We start from the raw sequence: 19,277 nt of genomic DNA, 5'->3' as shown, positions 1-19,277 counted from the left end.
AGTTGGCTTGCCAATTCTTGCATCTCAGCGGGTGCAAGACGATAGCGCGCCGCGGGAAGAACTTCCGTTCTTAGCGCGCTGCGAGAGGAACTACAATTCTTAGCGCGTCGCGGGAAGAACTACCGTTCTTAGCGCGCTGCGAGAAGAACTAAAATTCTTAGCGCGCTGCGAGAACAGATCACCTCGCGTATCGCAGGAACAACTGGTCTTCGCGCAGGCTTCCTTGTAAGGAGTCTGGCGCGTGGAGCTGCGCAGACAACCTTAGGCGGGAAGAAACAAAGGACACAAAAATAAGAGAAGGGGGTTCAAGGCTTAAGGGCGGGACGGCGACAAGAGAGAAAGAAGGCGGAGAGAAGAAGAGGGACGGGACGGCGGAAAGGAAGAGAGAGAAAGAGGCGGGAAGGAAAATATATTATTATTATTAAAAGTAAAATATAAGTATAAATAAATATTAAATCATAAAAGAAAGAGATCGGATCGGAGAAACGGGTACCTGGGTCGGGTCGGATCGGTGCAGATGTCACACAAGTCACATTTTCTGATTCTTTTTTTTTTATATATAATTTACAACCTATCATAACACATATAAACAGTTTAAGGATAAATCGTTATACCATTTTTTTTACAATTTAAAAATTAAATTGTAACACCCCGGCTAAAGCGGAAACGTCTGAGTGCGACGTACAGATTACTCAAACACACGTGACACTATTAGGTTACCATAATAACATTAATTTATTTCAAAACATCATGTAACACTAGTTCAAATGAAATAATACAAATCAAAATCAAAATCGCAATCATAATAATAGTTTGCTTATTTGAATAACCTAGAAACTAAATGTCTTCCAATACTTCATCCTCTAATCACGGTACCTGTAACATATGTATAAAATACGGTCAGCTATAAATATAGCTTGTGAGATTTCCACAGTTTGAAATACTACGTAAAAACCATACAATTCCATGAACTCGTATAATGCGCAAGTAAGGGTTCTTTACACTCGATGCAATGGACCTGAGTGTAAAGAACAAACGAAGGTCCTTTCCGGCTGGGGCTACCAACGTACTCGAATATGAGGTCCCTTTTTCACTCGATACAAATGGACCTAAGTGCAAAGGGGGGCGTACGATCATACTTATTGAGACAACCACTTGAATTCCACGTATATAACAAAAAAGCACGTAAGCACACAAGTCCATGATAAGAATTGTAGTTTGTAAGCAAAGTTGTAAATCTTGAAGTTTGATAATAAATACATATGCCACCCCAAAATATGAAAGCGTTTAAAAAGGGGTTGTGAAAACTCATCTTAGAAGTTTGAAGCGAAAGACTAAGAATAAACGAAAGCGTCAAAGATACCCGAGTAAACGATCAACCGAGCTATAATAATAAATACAAAAATCAATCAATCAATCAAACATACCCAGTATTTCCCATCACAAATAGCCTAGGCTATCATAAGTAGGGTCTGGGGAGGGTGGGATGTAGGCACACCTTACCTCTATCCCTAAAGATAGAGAGGTTGCTTCCGGCGAGACCCCCAACTCAAAAGTAAATAGATATACATATAATATTTATATATATATATATATATATTTACAATCAACTACAGTACTATGATATTAGTCTGTTTAATTCAACATTTCACTATAGGTAAACTAAAAACACAACACACGGTTGAATTTAGTAAATAATAATAAGTAGAAAATAATAATTCTAAAAGTAGAATTAATAGTAAGAACGATAGTAATACTAACAACAACCACAACACCCACCACAAAAGCAATAGCAATAGCAAAAGGGATAGTAATAATAATAGCCCGTCATTCTAAAGGTCTTTAACATTAATTTTACGTCTCCAAGAACTCCTATCCTCAACCATGTCCTCAGAGAGGTGCAACTCTAGCAAATCACGCCTAATCCTCTCATCCCAAGTTAATTTGGGTCTACCTCTACCCCTCCTCCCCTCTATAATAAGGCTTTCCACTGATCTAACGAGAGCCGTTGTCTGTCTCCTTTTTACATGTCCAAACCATCTCAATCTGCCTTCCCTTATCTTATCTGATATAGTAGCCACCCCCAGTCTTTCCCGAAAAGCGTCGTTTCTTATTCGGTCTAACATTGTGTGTCCACACATCACCTTAGCATCCTCATCTCTGCTACCTCCAACTTGCGCATGTGTGTCTTCTTGATGGCCCAACAATCTGTTCCGTATAGCATCGCAAGTCTAATCGCAACCCTATAAAATTTTACCTTTAATTTAGTAGGGAACCTCTTGTCGCACAATACCCCTGTGGCAGCTCTCCATTTACACCATCTTGCTTGGACACGATGGGCTACATCACTATCTATGGTCCCGTCACTTTGCACAAACGATCCCAAGTATTTGAACTTGGTTGACTGCGGAACCTCCTGGCCTTTAATTGCGATTTGGACATCTTCATCATCGTTTACCCCACCAAAGCCACAGTAAAGATACTCCGTCTTTGACCGACTAATCTTCAAACCTTTACTCTCTAGAGCAGAACGCCAATCCTCTAGCCTCATATTCAGATCTTGTTTACTCTCTGCGATCAACACGATATCGTCGGCGAAAAGCATGCACCAAGGAACAGTATCCTTAATCAACTTTGACAACTCATCTAGGACTACTGCAAAAAGGAACGGGCTCAATGCTGATCCCTAGTGAAGGCCTGCTTCTACTAGGAAGAAGTCCGTGTCCTCAACATGTGCACGCACGCTTGTTTTAGACTTGGCATACATATCCCTAATTATCTTTATATATTTTCCACGAACACCTCTACTCTCTAGGCAAACCCAAAGGAGCTGACGTGGCACACTGTCGTACGCCTTTTCTAGGTCAATAAACACCATGTGCAGGCTACACTTTTTATCTCTATATTTTTCCATTAATCTTCTTAGGATGTGTATTGCCTCTGTAGTTGACCGTCCCGGCATGAAACCAAATTGGTTCATTTTGACCTGAGTTTCCCGTCTAAGTCTAACATCAATAACTCTTTCCCATAGCTTCATCGTGTGGCTTAGAAGCTTGATTCCTCTGTAATTACCGCAACATTGGGCGTCTCCTTTGTTCTTATAAATAGGGACTACTACACTGCTTCTCCATTGATCTGGCATCTTTTCGGTTTTTAAAATAGTATTAAACAAAGTGGTTAACCACATAACTTCTTCCTCTCCCAAACACTTCCATACCTCGATCGGTATGTTGTCCAGGCCAACTGCCTTAGCCCTTCCCATCTTCCTAAGTGCGTTCCTCACATTTTCCTGTGTGATACGTCTACAGTAGCAATTATTCCTTTGTTGTATAGTTGTGTTCTCATTTTGCTGTTGGTGAACGCTCCCGCTGTTGAAAAGATTGTGGAAGTATGTTTGCCATCTCAACTTGATGTCCTGCTCCTTTGCCAATATGCGCCCATCCTCTCCCTTTATAAACTTCACCACCCCTAGATCTTGCCTTCTACGCTCCATGGCTTTGGCAATCTTAAACATATCGTTTTCCCCCTCCTTTGTTTCTAGACGTTCATACATCCGTTTATAAGCCATGTTCTTTGCTTCTGATACTGCCTTTTTCGCCTCTCTCTTGGCCTTTTTGTATGTCTCCCTCAAACCGACTCGCTCCTCCTCGTTTGTGCATCTCATAAGCTCCCTAAAGCTCCATTGTTTATCCCTTATCTTGTTTTGCACTATCTCATTCCACCACCAGGACTTCTTATACCCACTAGCTTTTCCTGTTGTCACCCCTAGAGTCTCCTTCGCCACTTGAGTAATTTTTTTCGCCACATAACTCGAAATATAAATAAAAAACTAAAAAAGTAAAAAAAAACTAAAACGATTCCTTCGTTTTTCTCGTTCAAAAAAAAAAGTAAAAAACTCAAGAATTGTCAACTCGTTTCAATTATTTTCTTTTTTTAGTTTAACTCATTCTGACCCATTATATACATTTTATTACAACTCATAGGTCACATTTGTCACCTAGCTAGTTACGTCCTTTGAAAGCATGAGCCTTTTATCTCGTAAAAAACCCAACAATAATATAATAATTTGTTAAACAAATTAAAGGCGAGATGAAATGGATCTTAAGGTACTGTTATTTATCGGATGTATTTGAATATTATCAAAATGAAGCATGATGAACAATATAATTATAAAAAGATGACTGTTTGGGAAAACAAAGGTCAAAGATTGAGCCCAATCATATTGTAACATAATGATTTTTATACCCATGACTTAATAATTATGTGTTTTGTCCATGCATAAGAGATGTAATGGGTGTTAAGAGTTTTAATCATGTATATATAAAGTTTTGAAACGGAGATAGATCACTTAAAATATTCCAAAATAGTAAGTTAGTAACTGACCATTTAGGTCAAGTGGTCAACTACCTTTTCAAATTTGTCAATGTGGTGAAAGTGAATACTTACTATTCTTCCAATTTGTGCGATTAAGCACTTTATCTCTTGGCTAATCATGTAAAGAAAAATGGTGATTATCATGATTTATAAACAAGCAAAGTTCAAAGCATCGTTTTCTTACAATTATTAGCTTGTTTTCACTTTGTCCGTCTCTACCCATCTTAATTGATTTTGATCCGAAAATGACCCACATCGATTATTAACGGCCTTTCTATCCTTAGATGATATGCGGTATCTTACTTAAGCTACACTATGTATATATGGGTGCATTTGCCTTTTGTATACTCTAGTGAGTGGAAGTGAAATGCCGGTTTTACACATTTAAAGCGTAATTGTGCTTCAAAATCATCAATTTTTATGTACTACTCACAAGTCACAACACATCACCCCTTCCCTGGCATGGCCTGTCTACATGAACAATCCGGTTGATGTAACATATTTTTATTATTTTTCTCGAACACGATAATGAAAAGATTTGTGAAGATTTTGATAATATACCGACTAGAAAAATATGTATTTTTTAACAGCTATGGACACACTCTCTAACTCTAATTTTAAATTATAATTTTTTGACAACTATGAGACTCGAACTCTCACTATTTGAAAATGCAAAATCTTATCCAATCGTTTTCAATTTATACATAACTAGATTTCGTATGACAAGTGGCATCAATTTCAAATGAAATAAGAGGAAAATGAAATTAACAAAATTGAGAAAAAACAAATCGTGATGATCTAGAGTTTGTGTTGATTAATCCATTTCATTCCTAGATTAATTACCAGCAAACATCATGACATTGTTCTATTACATAGAAAACAAAGCTATGAGTATGTGGAGGACAAAAGAACACAAAGAAAACAAAAAGAATGAAAATAGGAGAAACGGGCCATTGTGTTTGATATATACACATACTAGTTTGAGGCCCGTGCATTACATGAGTAATATATGAAAATTTCAAAATTGAGCCATTAAGAGAAATACAGTAAACAACACAATTATCATATATTGTTAAAACAATGACAATTTACTTTAAAATTACATGAATTACAAAACAATAATTTTACACAAATATGCTACAAATTAGTAAAAATTTCTTTGTAGTTACATTTGTGGTTGTATTGATTAATACCTTGTTTATAAAGAATCAGTATCTTTTGTCCATGTATGCTTGGAACTTTTGATAAGGCCATTCATAAATCTTAATAAAACTCTCGCATTAGTCAATATACCTTCTTCATATGAATGTACTTGCCAGGATAAATGAAAAAGACATACTAATGTTAAAGGTCAGCTAATGGAAAACATAATGTTAAAATTCTGTATATAACTAACGGAAAGTTGGACTGCATATTTGACTTATAGTTTGACGAATATAGATGTGAATTTTAGAAAGCATATCATAATCAAATTTTGATACTTACCATCATAAGTTCATAAGCATAACACCAATTGATGATAGAATTTTAAGCCCATCATGTAAAAATAAAACAAAGTACATTAACAGGGGTTGTAAATTACACCATACTAAAGATATGATTTGTACTAATTGTATTATTTTAAAATTTTGTGTATAGGTTTCATATTTTGAATATAAATCATACTAAACACCTTAATAATGTACTAATAAACAAGTAATGCTTTTATCATAATAAATAAAAAAGTAGATAAATAGATAGGTGGTTGTCATAAGTATCTACCTAATAGAGAATAAATTCCAGTAATGCATTTGTTCTTGTGCCCAAATAACAACGATGATAACACTAACACAACTCCAATTCCTTGTGCAGATCGTAATCCTTGTATTCATTTAAAATAAAAATATAAATTAAACAATTGAAATAAAAAAAGAAGCTAAAATTATGAAACTATACTCGACTCTGCAAAAGAATAAGAACCACAGAACCAACAAATTTGTATCAAAATATTGAAGTTTTCTTTATTACTATTGACAATGCTTGCATTGATTCTATCATTGCCTATTCGGCTACACACATAACAAAATCAATAAAATGTTAATCTAAAATTGATATTTTATAGAAATAGATTGGAAAACATAGAAATAAAATACAATCAAGTGATTAAATTAAAAGTAACCCATTGAGGCCAAGAAACTGTATGCCTTTCTTTATGCTTCCTTGAGAGTTTTTTTTCCCATAAATTGTATAACTTTAAAAAAAATAAGAAAAAATCCAATTATTTATACATGTAATCACTAAATATTAAGTTTTATGACTTTAGCCTCCAATGGCATGGCTAATTTACTTTAAAACTCTCTTTTAAGTTTTATGACTTCATCTCTAATGGTGGAAGTTTCATCAAGGAGCCTTCGTTTTCATCAAATAAAATATTGATATCGAGTACTATCATTATAGTTTTCATCTATGTAGTTTGGTCTTACTAACACCTTTCATTCATTATATTTTTTCTCATACATTGTGGTTTCAATTTTTTTTACCAATAGTTTGACTCACCAACATTGTTAGTTGTGTTAAGTCACATGAAAATGCATTTAAAATGCTCCAGTCACCATCAAACATCTAAAAGATTATCCGAGGTGGAATTAAAATCGCAAAGATAGGTTCGTGGATCGCAATCGCATTTTGTGGCTGAAGGTGAGGAGGAAGATGAAGGATATGAAGAGTTGGGCGTGGAGAAAGATGAATAGGTTGTAGTTTGTGAACAAAACAATGGCAACAAATGAATTCATCTATGAAGGCATTGTTACGTGAAGGATTATTGAATATGATTAGTAAAGATATACTTGGATTTCATCTTAGTCTCACGATTGCAATACGATCTTACTTCAATTTTAAAGGCAACCTAGTAACATATACAACACGTTCATTAAATTTCAAACGCAAATAATTACGTAAAGCGAATTGTATGCCACGCTAAGAAACATTTCCATAAAAAATATCACTTAACCATCAAATATCTCGACCCTAATATTGAGCATCGTCATGACAATTAATGCACCTCAAATGGGTGAACATTTTGTGTGTCTAGAGTGAATGGTTGCAAAAGTCATTAGGTGCTCCAAGTTGGTTAACTGAATAATTGGGAAGTTGTGAGTACTCGGACATTGTAAATTATAAATAAATTAATTTTTGAGAAATGACATACATTGCTAAATCATAAGTTTAGCAATATTTATAATAAAATACATGAATATCAATATAAATAAAAAAGATACATTTATAAGTAGTAAAGTATACTAAAAATTGATAATCATTAATTAAACAAATCCTATTCGTTTTTTAATATTATAGAAATATGATTTATGTTTTATTTTTTTTTTCATCAAAATCAGCTCGAATTGACTGAATAGATCCAATTCTGTCTGATCAGGTTGATCAACCTTGATCGATTCTGAGTAACTAGGCGGAATTAAAGAAACTCGCATTAACACCATACCTAACGATTACTGGACAAGTACTCTGCCTTCTAAACCTAATTTTACGACACTCTAGACATAATGGCATCAAGGTTTTGCATGTGAGAGAGAGAGAGAGAAATAGAGAACCGGGGGGGGGGGGGGAGGAAAGAGAGGAGAGAAACTGATAGACACGTTGACTCGTGTGATATAATGGCAATTCAAATTTTGTTTGGACTAGAGATGCTCATCTCATATTTGACACTGTACCGACCTCTTAGCCAATCATAATAACCGTTGTTCTTTTGCTGTATGTCCTAAAAAAGGGAGATTTACATATATCCCTCTTATTTAAGAACTTAATTACATATATACCCAATCCCAAACCTAAATTACATATATCTCCTTCTTTTATAAAATTACAAGTTCTCTTAGGGTTAAAAAAATTAACGATTCATTCTCCTAGCACCCCATGATTGTTGGTTTTCATCTTCCATTATGATTCTCCGCGTTCCTTTCTCAATTGATAATTCAAGGTTCTCATTTACATACATGATTCATGATTTCCATGGTTAACGGCGAAAGACCAGGGTGGTGCTTCCAGATTTGAACCCTGTTTGGAATGAGGGAGAAGAAGATGTTGCAAAAAGATCCATCTAATCCTTTAATTAATCGTCGACGCAATTTTACAGGCACCAGGAATCGGACAAACTTGAAATCAGGTGACCACCGCCACCGAAACTTAACCGACACCGGTCAAACGGCAGCGGCCGTACCTTTTCCAACTCCCTAACCCCTTTAAATGATAGTAAACTCTAAAATCATCATCTTTGATGTGAAGGGGATGCTTGCGTGTACTGGAAATGATATAGAATAGATACGAGGATGCTAGTTAATTTCGTTGGGGTTATAGACAGAAATTGGATGCATAGCCAAGATAATGATGTCAATTTTAGTTTTGCTAAATAGAAAAAAGGGTAAAATGGTCATTTATCAATTTATTTTTAAATGCGTATATTTGATGTTAAAGTCTTTAAGGAAGGGGATATATGTAATTTATTTTTTAGATTGGGTATATATGTAATAAACGAAGTTAGTAGGGAGATATATGTAAATGCTCATAAAAAAAACATATTGCTAGTGACAGAAGTAATGAAAATGCACCAAATCTATAGGCTTTCTAGTTTTCTTTCTTATTGTGATAATGTTTTAACCATATCTTATGTGAATAGGAACATATGCTCTTGATGGTAACATGCCATATAACTTTGTAACAAGATTTGACATTTGATATGACATGGTAACCAACTTCAAGGGTCGAGATTTATCATCCGTAGATCGTCATAAAAAATTCGGATGTAATTTAAAGATGCTCAATTTTTTTACTTTTATTTTGTAACAAACTCAAAATAGGTACTTAACAAATCCAAATTAGAACAGAGTAAAAGACAACGTTATCCATTTTCAATTTGATCTCTAATTTTTTATGATTATTTAATATTGATAGAGATTGATATACCGTGTAGCAAATAAATAACCAACGACGAATCAAAATGATGGGTACGTCGAATATCAAAACATTTGTGTGTGTGTGTTGAGAGGAACCAAAATCTCTCTGTGACATCGATGTCGGGTCAAATTGTATTTATTTTGTATTTGTTTTTATGTTGTAAACCGACCTGATTTATATCCCGAACATTTCAAATATATAAAATATTGGATTTTATGTTACTAAAACATTCCCGCTTGTCTAATTTGAAAAATCCCTTTTACGGATTCGAAAACGGACTTAAAACGCTCAAGATACATCAAAAACGAACTTCCGGACGCGAACCGACATGCTAACCAGCAGCAGCCCCATTTTTGTTTTTTTTTTGTTGTTTTGTGACTTGTCTTGACCCCTCTTGCATGCAAACCTTGATATCACACCCCATGCTTGACCCTTTCAACCCACCCTATATATACACCCTTATCCCCTTCATTAATCCTTGCTCATTCATCTCTTTCTCTTCCAATTCTCAAGCATTCAAATGTGTTCTTCATATTTTTTTGGCAGTTTGACTTTCCAAAGTCAAACTGACCATAGTCTTACATTATAATCAACTTGTTAACACTTATTTATACTTGAAGATTGTTATACAACATATATATAATAGCACCCTTTGTACCTTCGGTGGGCATTTCTCCGGTTTCGGTCGGTTAAGTGTCCGGCCCATAAGACAAAGCTACATGGAGGACTCGTAATAGTCCTTGATTATATATATTTTCCGCGTATAACTATCAAACTTGTTATACTTGTTTAACTTCTGCTCATCTTAGTTCTATTTTACATTTTGAGTTCCATGGTTATGGGTTTGTAGAGACTAGCCTCAGTTATTTCGTAAATAGCTCCAAACCGGAAGCCGAACTCTTGTTTACTAGTTTGTTTAAATAGTTGTATAAACATTTTTATGTAATATTTGAGTTTCTAAAATCATTTTAATTAGTTCCATGGTTATGGGTTTGTAGAATCTAACATCGGTCTTATCCCGAAACAAGATCCGAACCGGAAACCGAACTTTCGTTTAAAGACTTTGTTGTTGACTTTTTGTATGTAAAACTTTGGTATTATTATTTATAAATTATTTTACAAGTTCTATGATGTTTGGACATGTGGTAACCATTCTTGGCCTTATTCCAAGATAAAAACCGAACCAAACGAACTAAACCAAGTTTACTCGCTTAAGACACACAAGTGTGTTTTTAACCATTAAAGTTTATATATTTCTTTAAAAATACTTTATAAACTGATTTTAATTATTTTCACAAAGTATTGGGAATGTTGAATCCAACTTGATCTTATAACAAAGTTTGGACCGATTAAACCTAACACTCGCTTAACGGACGTTGTTAGTTCTAAAACAATAGAACTACATACTTGGTTAAGTCTCTTTAAGATTTATTGAGTTATCTCGTACATTTATTATTTTGGGAAAGTTGACTTTGGGTTTGGTCAAGTCATCAAGACCCGAACCGACCACCCGAACACTCGTTAAAACCCGTTTTAGTATCTGTATTATAAAGGGACTTGCTTTCTTGCATTTTAACCCACCTTATTACTTAACATAGGTTGAGTAAAATTAAGAGCTAGATACTTTAACCCGGTTTCGAGCAAACTTACATTTTTAAAGGACTATTATTATAATTTCTTAAATATTTACATTTTAAACCTTAAACTTTAAATTGTTTACATTTCTTATCATTTATTTTCGTTTAAAGACTTCCAAGACAACTTTTCTAATACAAGACTTCTTCTCCTTTAGGCTTCGTTCGTTAAACTCATCGTTCCGGTTAATCTCCAAATCATCAAATCTTTCAAGTTTATTAATTGAATGTGAGTACTTTCATTCCCCATTTTCACTCTTTTATATTTTGGGGGTGACATTGCAAACTTATTCAAATCCAAATGATTTATACTTGAGTCTTAAACCACAAACTTTATTATATACTTTACTTAAATAAATGCTCGATTTGGTGATTATATGCTTATATGCTTGAGTGCTAATGTGTTTACCGTTTTTGGATGGTTGATTCATAAATCCGAGTATATATGGCATCCCCTTATAGAAAGGTGTCGTTAATGTATTCTTATTAACGATTTCATACAAAATCCAAGTATATTTGACATCCCCTTATAGAAAGGTGTCGTTAATGTATTCTTATTAACGATTTCATTTATCTAAATTGTTGCTATTATTTATTGTTTTGTATACAAGTTGTGGAATTTCATATTATATATCTATTGTTCAAAAACTATGAAATTGCTCACCAACTTTTGTGTTGACAAAATCTATTTATGCAATGTTACAGGTTTGACTTTAGGTTGACTCGAGGACTTGAAGAAAAAACGTTATCGAGGCTATTAGGATATTAGCAAAACGAACATTATATTATTTACTATGATTTGAATTCGGTTATTGTATGAACAAGTTATGTGACTCTTTGTGTTTTTATGAATTTAAATAAGTTGATTAAATATTGTCACTTAATAGTGTCGTGTGCGATGAAAAATCGGTTGCGCCCCGACGTTTCCGTCATGGTCGGGGTGTGACACTCTCCATCCTGACATCTTAGACTTAATATCACATGTAGCATTAGTACCGAATAGAATATATTGTGGAATAAACATAGAGCAACTTAGAAAATCAAGATATGGAAGGCATTTATGCAAAATGAAGAAGTGTAATCGATGTAGTGGTTTAAGGTGTAACTGTGAACAAGCTCCTTTAGGCATATTCTTGTAAATCATGGGCATCACCATCATATGGACATGCTCACCACTTGTTTTAAGAATTTAGGACACATTCGTCTTGTTTCACACTTTCACTTTCACAATCCATTTCTCCTACAAGTGAGAATACGTTGACACAGTAGGCAATGAACCAAAACTCGGTTTTTAGATTTTCATAACGGAATAATTCCAGTTAAAACGATTTAGTTGTATTTTTTTTCCTGCTATGAGGTATTACATGTAATATAATTGAGTCAATTCAACTAGTATATATTTTGTTTGTTTTGTAGTTTTTTAAAATGGGTTGGGTCATTCAACCCGGGGTCCGCAAGCTCAATAGGGTTGTCCTAGCTCACCGCCCCCTCCCTCCCGAATATCCCTTCGGCTGTTGCGGGTTGATCATGTGGGTTCATGAACTCGCTTGTGGTGTGGGTGTTGTGACCGTCGTAAAATGATATTTTTTAACGTTTAATATATATTTTTTCAAATTAAATTTCCATTTTTTATATAAATACCCATATAAACTTACAAAAAATTATATGACTTTCTTTCTTTCTCAATCATTTTTCTCTCTTTTTTAACCATGAATCTAAACAACTCGATGAATTGAGAAAACAACGTTAACCATCGTATACTAAACCAAAGACGTAATTATTGACACCTGAAGATAAAGGTGTGTTGTCGATGGTGTGGGTGGAGACCATTGATACTAAAACTAATGTGAGCTTTTGGTTAAGCGTTAGTGAAATATTCATACCCGTATGGGTTTGGGAATTTACTGTAACGCTGACCAACTATTGGCGATGGACGGTGATCCTTCATAAATGTGTAGGGTTCAACACGAACACGCTTTACCAATGTGCTATGAAGGATCGACGTTATGAGTGGGCCGTATAAGAAGTTATGAACTATTCACTCATCGACTATTAGATATGCTACGGGCAATGGTTCACAAATGTTAATTATTGGTTAACTGCAAGGCAATTTGTCTAAACATCTTGTAAGTATGGTTATTGTTTTATAATAAAACTATTTAAATATTAGTTGTTATTTTTTTAAAAAATATTTTAATACTGTTTATGTTTTTTAGATTGTGTTTTTTTATTTGTTAGACAATTGACATGTGATATATATTTTTAAAACAATTAACACGTTCTTTTTAAAATATATTACATCATTAATAAAAATATAACAATTCTAAGTTGAGTTTTCAACCACAATAAAGACTTGGTTGTATTAGTTTCATGTAACTTAACCCAACGGTCCTAACCACAAAACTCAATTATAAAAAAAAATGCCTTCAATTAATGTCTGGTGAGACAACATGCAATCATGCATCATTAATGCTAGACAAAATGTCCCTTTAATCCATACTTCTAATGGAGGAGTTTCTAAAAAAATATTCATGTGCAAATGTAATGATTAAATGTCCTATTAATTTGTGTTTCTAAAAAATATTCATGTCCAAATGTAATTATGAAAAAACTTCACAATGTTAAAAGAAAAACATAAGAATTAGCATATAAACGATTTCATGTTTTGGTTAACAAATTTTCCGGTTTCTTTATGTTTTGCAATCAAATTTGATTTAGGGGGTGTTTGGGATTGCTTATTTTCACCAACTTATAACTTATTAACTTTTTGAGAAGTAATAAGGTGTTTGGGATTGCTTATATTATGAGAGAAAAAGTTTCATAAGTTATGATATTGTAACTTATTAACTTAATAAAAAGTTATAAGGAGGTAAAATAAGGAATCCCAAACACCCCCTTACAAAGCTTTAAATTTGTTGGTAAATGTTTAGGCAAAGATGCATATCGGATTTATATATTTTGGTTGTATTTTAAAAGAGAAAATTCACAAAAATATCCATTTTACTTTGTTAAAGTCATATGTTTTCTATTTTATCGGCCACTCAACTCACAAAAGTATCCATAAAAAAACAGTCTACCAATACAGATTCCAAGCATCACCCGACTGGATTCTAACCAGTTGAACAAACAAACTGATTTTTTTTCAAAATTTTGCTTTAAATATTAAATTAATATAATTAAAATTACTTCTGCATGGTTTTTCTTTTATAACTTTAACATATAATTTTTAAAATTTTGAAGATACCGTTCGGGCATGTTTACTTTATCAACGTACAAACATAACTTTATCAAACCTAGCCGCTTCGATGTGCATTTGACCTGGCTCGATTTTAAGTAACTTTTATTCTCCACACATACATAAAAATAAGCACGTCCGAAAGGTATCTTTGAAATTTTATAATATAATATGTTTTAAAAGTTGCCAAAGAAAAACCAAAAAAAAGTCAAATTAATTATATTAATTTAATATTCAAAAAAAAATCCAGTATGTTCGACCGGATTTTTGAAAAAGTAACTATATTCAACTGGAATTTTTGGCGCTTGGTATTTTCTTATTGAATTAGAATTCGGTCGGATAATCATTAAAATTCAGGATGATAGACTGTTTTTTAATGGACATTCTTAAAAGTTGATCAGTCAAATGAAAAAAAAAAAGTCAAAATGTAACTTTAACAAAATAAAATGGGCATTTTGGAAAATTTTCCATTCTTAAAAGTTCAATAAGATAATTCAAATAGTACTATGATGAATTGCTACTAAATTAATACTTGTCTTCCACAAACATCAAATCCCTTATGGAATACGATAAGTATCGGGGTATTTTTGAGCTTTAGGGTGAGGGCTTTAAGTTTAAAATGCATCCAATGCATGTGTTAATCTAAATATATGTAAATATTGTGAGTAACTCATTAATAATAATAGTAATTTAACATAATCAGATAAGGCTTATATGTTTATAACGAATTCATCAGTTCCTATCAAGACAAAAAACCTTGGCCTGCCAAAGACCGTCCTTAGGTGAGAACAAGTCCATGATTTTGAAGAGAGAAACATAGTTTTTGGTTGGCTGGGTGCATGGCGTGAATTAAGTGGTCCTCCGCCATTGCATCTCTCGTGCTACATTTTGTCTCAGTCTGTATTTGTAAACAGTAAATAAGTTGTATAATTGTATTATCGATCATTCTCTCTCGTTATAAGTTATCATCTTTCTCATATTTACTTATATATATAATACAACGTCCTTGACACATGTGACATGTGAGAGACAAAAGGATCCATGCATAAACGAGCTAGAAAAGACAATACGAAAGTTCAAAGCTCCAAAGTAAAATAGGAATCCATGCATTCTCGAACATACAAAAAACAAAAAACTTTTCCAAAATTTGAAACCTGGATTATATCATCAATAATCGGTAATAGTAAAACACTAAAACGGTAAAAGTAAAACCACTGCAGTACTGTACATTATTCATTCATTCATTCAATTATGACTTATGAGTAACAATTGCAAGTCTTTCCTCGTGATGAAACTTAATCTGCCTAGCAATAAACCTCTCAATCCTCCTCTTAAACTCCTCATTACTCAATTCATCAACAACCACCGGATTCTCAACTACTCTCCGTCCGATCTCCGTCTCCGATCGCTTCAGGTTGCCGTAAGCTTTATCCGCCATCAGCTTCTCGGATTTGCTTCTCCGGTACACTTTCACATCTTGATCTGGATCCAATTTAACTTTAATTTCATGATTTTCATCGGTAGTAATCGGTTTAGCGATTACTTCAGATGTAATTCGTTTATCCTCGTAAACAATTTCCTCCGGTTCAATAACCGGAGGAACCGCGTCTTCTCGAATATCATTATTCGCACTTCCTTCGTAGAAATCAGTTCCGGTAATGTCAATTTCACTAATATGATCGGTAATTTGACCGGATTTGAGTACGAGAGTGAGTACAATCAAATTACCGATTAGGAAAATGAATAGAGGACTAACGATGACGGATATAAGCTGCCGTAAGTAATCAGAAACTACTCCGATTACTAACGGCAACTGAGTTGTGATCCACGAGAACAGAATCACTGCTAAAAGAAGCTCAATTATCCGAACAGTTCAGCGATTTTTCTAAACCGTTGATATCGAAGCATCGCATTCGCCTTTTCGACTTTCATATCGTGGATATCGAATACATCCATCTCCGGTGTTAATAGTTTGGAGTTGAAATGTCCGGTGACGGAGTTAGTTACCGGCGACGGTAACGGAGTAACTGAAAAGTGAAATGTTAGCGGGTATTTATAGACGGTCAAGCACGGGTAAGTGGGACCCACGGGTGCTTTAAAGTTTAAAAAGGTGGGAAATAATAAAACCGGGGGTTAGGTTCAAATAACAAGTAAAAAGGCTAGAAATGAGAGTATTTTAGTCTTACACTTAAATATCAAAACCCACATAATTTAATTTCAAAAACCCAGTTACATTAATTTCAAATACCCACTTACATAAAACCCAATTACATATTTACTCTCTACAACCACCACCACTCCACCGCCCACCGCCACCACAACCGTCACCCACCGCTACCACCTCGTCGGAAAAGTCCGGAAAAACACAATGGAAAACACTATGAAAAATACAATGGATAAAACACAATGAAAAAAACACAATTGTATGACACAATGGAAAAAATACAATGGAAAAAACAAAATGAAAAAAAAACACAATGAAAAATACTATTGTATAACACAATTTTGTAAAATACAATTTGTAAAAAACCCACTATTTTTTTAAAATTTTATATTACAATATGGTACTCATATAAAAGATAAAAAGACACTCGTTATTATGGTGAATTTGTTTTTCAATAAAAACGTCGTAAAAAAAGTTATGGACGTTTTAAAATGATGGGGGAATTTGGCATGTGCCTTGCATTTTGAGAGAGAAAGTCAACAAATGTGTTATTCCTTTTATGCCCTTTACCTTGTGTTCACACTTGATTTCCCCCTAAACTAATCTCAACCTTCCATATTCAAAAGCAATGAACAAGATTACTTCTTATCCTTCCTATAAAAACTATACTTCCTATTATAACCTAACCCATAAAACCGGAAATAATCATATATTCAAATAAAATGTTATTTTCTTTAATTTTGGAAAAGTGTTTTTTTAGTCGATACGTTTTGTTACTTGCAAATGATATGAGGAAGTGTATTTTAGCCTGATAATGAATAATTGTTCTTGAAAGAGTTTTGTTAAACTACGATATCCAAGATCATTATTGTTAGGTTGCTTTAAAAATACTTTCTTTTGCTATTACAAGAATAAAGTGTATCTCAAAATTAAAAATACAGAATTTATAATGAAACAATACCCCAAAAAGAACAAGTGTCGAGTGTATCGCTTTGTTCACATTCTTTTTGAGTTTTTGTTACATTTGCATTACAGATAATATATATTTACATTTATTAATACAAAATTAAACAAAGTCAACTCAAAATTATATGTATATAAGGTTTCGAAGATAAGTTAGAAACTTTTATATATAAAAATATATATATACTGTGTTCTTCTGTATTGTAAATCATGTTCTTTTCTTTGATTCTCTTTTCTTTAGAAAATAATATTTGTAATAAATAGCATAAATAATTTGATAAGGTAAAGATGGTTTTTCTCCCTTTGTTTTGTCAAAACAATGATTTCAACTTTCAATCCATTTGTTTATTTGGCATTGTGTGATTTTTATGTTTTTGCCATTCAAACTAGAATGTTGTTTAGGTATTTTAATCTGATTTTGGGTTTTTCGTGCAGAATTATTCGGGTTTTTACTACATATGTATAGTTTTAACTCCATTAACATATGTGTAGGTTGAAATCTTCCTATGGATTTTATTATTTGATAAGCCTCCGTAAACTAAATTATCGTTAAAGCTAGGATGAACACAAACATAGTTATAACATATTAAGGTAACATTAAAACATATATATTTTTTTGCCAGCCTACGTGTATAAGTCATCACCCTAAACTTATATAAAGATATTATCATATACACACGTGTAGGTGTGTAAAATGTAAAGTACGTAATTAGTTAGTATACCTACCTGCATATGTATAATTTCTATGATTGAAAACTTCATGTACGTAAGTTGAATAAAAAAACACACATGATGCATCAATTTTATAATTCTTTTAAGTTGTGGTTTACAACTTTTGTCATTCATGAATTAATATAATTTAATTAGCTACTTCATTTGATGCTTTCAATAGGAATTATAGTAGAGGTTTTGCAAATGTGTAAAAGAAATCGAGCATTATAAAAATTGAATTAAAAGAATCAACTTACTAGCTCGAGCTTTTTACGAGCCAAGCTCAAGCTCAACCTTTCAGCTCGTAATATAAATGAGCCGAAACAAGTGAGCTAACGAGCCAGTAACCAAGCAAGCCACAACCGAGTTCACTATGGCTCAGGCTGTGCTTGTCTATAAACCGAGCTAAGCAGAATTTACAAACTGAACTAGTAGGGCCTGCTTATTTTAACGAGTTGAAAAGCGGAGCTCAAGTACGACAGCCACTGCCACCATGACGTCCACGACCATCACAATTACCATGACCATGACCACGACCATGACTACGACGATCACGACAACAACCACTACTGCTACCATGACAAACATGACGTCCACGACCACCACAATGACCATGACCACGACCACGATGATCACAACAACCACCACCACCACTACTACCATGACGTCCACGACCACCACAATGACCATGACCACTACTATGACTACTACCACGACCACGACTATGATGATCACAACAACAACCACGACTGCTTCCATGACCGCTAGCACGATTACTACAACGACCGCCATCATCCCACTACAACTACCACTATTGCCATCACCACTACTATTTATAACCCAAATTTTGTTTGTGAACGCTTGTTAATTAGTTTGTTCGTTTATGCTCATTCATTTTCGTCAGTTAATAATGATAATGTGTTAGGGAAAAATGTATAATTAACAAAAACGAACGAATCTAAAAGAACACATTATCGAGCGTTCACAAACAAATTTCAGGTTATAAGTAATAATAATAAAAACAATATGAGTAATAGTAATGATAATAATAATCTGCTCGATAAAAAACATGATTAACAAAAACGAACGAACATATCACAGACATTTATGAACAAACTTTGGGTTATAAATATTTATAATAATATTAGTAGCTGCAGTAATGGTAATAATAACATAGTAGTAGTCTTTGTGGTGGTAGTAAGTCGTAGCCGTAGTGGCAGTTGTAGTAATAGAAGTTCTGGTAGTGGTA

General features: G+C 33.6%; 1 protein-coding gene across 1 annotated transcript; it reads right to left on the bottom strand.

Moving 5' to 3' along the window:
• Nucleotides 1-2,140: 2,140 nt before the first annotated feature.
• Nucleotides 2,141-3,262, bottom strand: LOC143546373 (uncharacterized). Its single transcript, XM_077038057.1, has 2 exons — nt 2,890-3,262; nt 2,141-2,655 (listed from the first exon to the last, which is right to left on the bottom strand). Exons 1-2 carry the CDS (start codon nt 3,260-3,262, stop codon nt 2,141-2,143), a joined length of 888 nt encoding a protein of 295 aa, XP_076894172.1.
• Nucleotides 3,263-19,277: the final 16,015 nt, after the last annotated feature.

The sequence above is a fragment of the Bidens hawaiensis genome, unplaced genomic scaffold (assembly GCF_021521415.1).
Source record: "Bidens hawaiensis isolate Kalapana, Puna unplaced genomic scaffold, B.hawaiensis_p1.1 tig00000904_1, whole genome shotgun sequence".
Taxonomy (NCBI): domain Eukaryota; kingdom Viridiplantae; phylum Streptophyta; class Magnoliopsida; order Asterales; family Asteraceae; genus Bidens; species Bidens hawaiensis.
The sequence above is the reverse complement of the archived record's forward strand: the minus strand, read 5'-3'. Positions and strand labels throughout refer to the sequence as shown.